Source organism: Euphorbia lathyris, chromosome 3 (genome assembly GCF_963576675.1).
Source record: "Euphorbia lathyris chromosome 3, ddEupLath1.1, whole genome shotgun sequence".
Taxonomy (NCBI): domain Eukaryota; kingdom Viridiplantae; phylum Streptophyta; class Magnoliopsida; order Malpighiales; family Euphorbiaceae; genus Euphorbia; species Euphorbia lathyris.
This window is the reverse complement of record NC_088912.1, coordinates 51,304,433-51,309,139: the sequence shown is the minus strand read 5'-3', so window position 1 is coordinate 51,309,139 and position 4,707 is coordinate 51,304,433. Positions and strand designations below refer to the sequence as shown.

At 29.5% G+C, this 4,707-nt stretch overlaps 1 protein-coding gene across 1 annotated transcript; it reads right to left on the bottom strand.

The window, feature by feature from the left end:
• Positions 1 to 364: 364 nt before the first annotated feature.
• LOC136221700 (NAC domain-containing protein 6) lies at positions 365 to 2,138 on the bottom strand. Its single transcript, XM_066009128.1, has 3 exons — positions 1,887 to 2,138; positions 1,527 to 1,801; positions 365 to 846 (listed from the first exon to the last, which is right to left on the bottom strand). The coding sequence occupies exons 1-3, from the start codon at positions 2,041 to 2,043 to the stop codon at positions 430 to 432; spliced, it is 849 nt and encodes a 282-aa protein (XP_065865200.1). The 5' UTR covers positions 2,044 to 2,138; the 3' UTR covers positions 365 to 429.
• Between the last annotated feature and the right edge of the window lie 2,569 nt (positions 2,139 to 4,707).

Sequence of the window (4,707 nt, the reverse complement as noted above, 5' to 3'; positions counted from 1 at the left end):
TCGTATCCTACTCGTTTTGGACTACCTTGATTCTAAGTGAATCTGGCAGGTTATAGTCTGAGCCAGACTTGGAGACTCTCCTATTGGTCCATATATTATAAGAACAACGATATTTCTATTTAGTCAGATTTGACGGCTCCCAGTGCTCTGGACGCTTCTGCTTGAATTGAAAGTTTGAACCAAACGCCCTGTAAAATGCCCTCGAAATAAGTTTATGCTTTGACCACACATAATTTAGTGACATAATTTAATTGAAGTAGGGATAAGATACTTATGATCCAAAACTAAAATTAAAAACATAATTAAGTAAGAAATTATCATAATGACATGATAGATAAGCAGTAAACTTAAGGGGGAAGGATGATACATAATAAGATGTTATTAAAATGAAATTAAACATTGATAGATATCTACAAAAAGAGAAATTAGCTAAAAATTTAAAATGTTTGCACAAGTAGGGGTGAGGTTTTGGGTTAATAAATTTTGAATCCAAGGGCTATTGAGCAAAAAGTTGTCTTGATTCCAATCCATATTAAACTTGGGTACTTCCAGCTCTAACATGTCCTTATTTCCCGTGGGTAATTGAATAGAAGAAGCAGTAATGAAGTCCTTTGGGTTTGGGTATTCCAACATTGTATCTTCTTGCTTGAAATTAAGGACATTGACCAGAGAAGTTGGAGAAATTGGTTCATCTTGTTGGCTGGAAAAGGACATATTGTCCATTGAAGAAATTGGTGATGTTGATGATGAGTTTTGAATTGCCTTCGTCTCTTCTTCCATGGCTGCCCTTTGCTCTAACACTTTCAACGAAGTTGCCTTTCTATATATCTTGCATAACACTATGTCCTGCATCCATTCATTCATTTTTTTTTTATTATTCTCCTAATAACAACAAACAATTGACTTGGAATACAAATATCTACCACATAAATGTCATACTAAACTTCAATTTGTAATTGTAAAATAATTTAAAGAATAGATTTTTGTTTTATTAAAATTACTTTGCCCCTTTCTGTATGAAATTTTAATGTTTAAAACTTATTGACTACTATTGTAATAGAGATTTTACTATATGTCCGACGCATGGATGATCTGGTGCACCGAGAATTACTGACATGTAATATTTCAACTAATAAAACATTAACACTATATAACTATTTAATTATAATTCTTTTATTTAATTATTTATATATAATTCTAGACTCTTTTAAATTATAAAAAATAAATAAATCCCGTAAGAACATATGAATGATACACATTGAGTATATAATAAAATTTCTCCCATAATATTATGCAAAGTACAAAGTGTCAAAATTTTGGTGTTAGGTGGATTCTAATAACCATTTAACTCAACGCAACTACTAAAAATTTATTTAATATATTTAATTAAGAGACAAATATTTTTGATAGATGAGATTTATGTGGTAATAATTTGATTAACTGGTCATCTTAGGGTGCCAATTTGGGAGAATCATAAGAGCATGTTTGAAGAAGAAAACGGAAGAAGTTGTTAGATACATACGTACCTTAGGCCTAGGTAAAGGGGAAGAATCAGGAAGACGATATTCATTCATGACCCAATCAGTCTTGATACCTCTAGGGGCTCTTCCTTTGTAGAAAACAAGTGTTTTTCTTAATCCAATTATCTTTTTAGAATCCTTTAAACCTAATATTTTCCTATCAGAACCAGTTGCTTTCCAGAATCCATTTCCAGTTGTCCTATTTGGCCTCCCTCCGCTTCCATGCCTTCTATCTCGAGGTACGAAAAAATACCATTCTCTTTCACCATTTCTAGCCAATCCTATACACCCATCAACATTAATTACATTAATCACTGCCTGCCGGAACTACAAACAAAACTAGTAAATAATATGAAATGTACGTACCAGGTAATTCAGATGGATCATGGTGATATATATTGAGATATCCAATAATATCAAAACGTAATTTCTTCCCATAAACCATGTTTTTGAGGTAGAAATCAAGCAATTCCTCCTCGGTTGGATGGAACCGGAATCCGGGAAGATCAACCATTTCTTGCATTTTATATATATTACAGTACTCTCTACTGCTAAGTAACAAGTGTGAACTTTATTCTTTTATGCTTAGAGGTTGTTAACATAAGCACACAACACTCTTTAAATCACATAAGTATTTATAATATATATATGGTTGGTTGATCAAATGTTTTTTTTGAGAGAAGACCTGGTCTTGAGGAAAAAAATAAAATGAGAAAAAGAAAGAGATGAGTGGAACCCACGCGGTTTATCATAAAGTCACAAAAGTATAAAATATTGTGAGGTGGTCTTTTTGCTTGACTTGTTTTTCTATTGATTTTGGACTTTTACTTGGAAAAAACTTATGTCTGATTTTTCTCTGTTTTTCAGTTTCAGGTCACTACTCGACTTTTCTGCATCTTTAATCACCCATTGAATTGAATTGGTCATAATGTTACTTAACTCACTTTCTTCTCTTTATTTCCGGGTAAATAATTACAGCCATGGCCACTCAACTTTACCAATTTTAACATTGTGGCCATTGAACTTCAATTCTTAACAGTATAACCACTGAACTTTATACTTTTTAACACCGGTCATCACTCAACCGTTAACGACCTCAAAATGAAAATATTTAAGAATTAAAATTGTTCAGAACGCCATTTACCATGAAACCACATTTTTTATTTTCCAAAATCACATTTTTTGGAGCTTTCACCTAAATAACTTCAAAACAAAAATTTTCAAGAATTTACTTATAATATCATTACGATTTAGATTTTTTATTTTTAGCCCATCAACGGTCGTTTTGAGGTGTTGAATGGCCACATATATTAAAAACTGTAAAGTTCAATAGTCATACTGTTAAGAATTAAAGTTCAGTGATCATAATATTAAATAGGTAAAATTCAGTGGTCATTGATGTAATTTACCCCTTTATTTCCTCCTTTTATTATTTACCCCTTTATTTCGGTTTCACCAATATTCAAAATTTGTGCCTACTTCCCTTTTCTCCAAATTCAAGCCTCCCAAGACTCCGGCCGTCAGTTCCATTTCTGATTAGCACTAAATCATTTTTAAACTTTTTTGGAAACTATGTGCTAATTTTTTTTTTTAATGAGGCCTTTAATAAAGTTTTATATTAAAGAAATATAAAGAGAAATAAATAAAGTTGAATGGTGTGAATTTTGGATAATGTCTAAATTACATATATATCTAGGTATTTGTTTTGGGAGTTTAGACTAAGGAAATAGTAGGAGATTTGATTTTTTTAAGTAACTCAATTTTTCTAAGTAACTCTTTAAGTCTATTCATCCTCTCTGTTAATAAAGATTTTTTCTCCACCTTAGTGTCTATTTAATTCATTTTTTATTAATAATTTATTATTGTAAACTCTATATGATGGATATTGTTAGAGATGATATATCTTACTCGTTTTTAAATCACTAAGAGTCAATTGTTTATATTAATATTAGAGAGTTCACTTAAGAGTCTCTCAAGATGCTCCCAATCATTTTATTTATTTATTTTTAGTTTTGAACTTATTTCAAACTATTCTAATCTCATTTTATTTCATTTCTCATCGTTTACTAGCATGAAATTCTATTATCCTAAAAAAAATTATTTTAGTCCCTATTTTCCTTTTTAATATTTATTTGATTCTTATATTTATTCATTTTTACTTCAATTCATTGATTAATTTCACTTTTCATCCTTATACTAATTTACTTTTAAGTTTTTACCCTAAACATAGTTTTGACCAATTTTAATTATTTTATCATATTATTTATTTTTTAATATTGATTTTCTAAATACTTTAAAATACTTTTTTAAAATATGATTTTTATGTATTTTCTTTAATTAATTTTGTTTTACTTTCGCACCGTCTTGTAATTTTAATTGTTGAAATAAATGAGTTAATTCCTATAGTTGCATGTGATTAATTTATTAATGTAGAACAAGTAAAAAAAATATAGTAAAAAAATAAATAAATAAATTGATTGATTCTCTCGTTTGAACCAAACAAAATCAAGATATATAATTTCCTAATAAAGTTGAATAGTTCTAAAAAGTGAATAGAACTATTTAAGAAATTATGAAAAGGATAAAAATGTCCAAGAGGTAGCAGTAATAAATAAATTAGAAACGGTATTTAACAAAACAAAACCTTATATTAATTGTAAGGGTTTTTTCATAAAAAAAAATAATAAATTGTAGGGTTTTGATGGAGATATATTACAGTGTACCTCGCTAATTCAAGAGCAAAATCCGGGTTATTTACATTTTTCGGCCGATTTATATCATAATAAAATGAGATATATATTAAAAAGAATATTGACTTGGAAGTCTTTTTTTTTTTTTTTTTTTGTTTGAAGAAAACTTGGAAGTCTTCATAACTAAATGAAGAGAAGAATGAATGACACTTATTCAATTCTAATTACTTCTATTCTAGAATGCTCACTTAGGGACCCTATTCTATTCACCTTTATAATTATCGTTTCTCTTTTTCATTGTTTTTTTAGAAGAGGAAAGAAAAAATAAAATAAAAAAAGCCTCACAAACTGCGATTAGCCTAGGAAAGCTAACCCCCACTTGATCATCCGAAAGTAAAGAAGAAAGGAAGTCCGGAGGAGAAGAGAAAGTTGTTACTCCCAAGGTCCTCATATGCAGGGGCGAATCCAGGATTTTTCCCCCATGGGGCAAACAATAC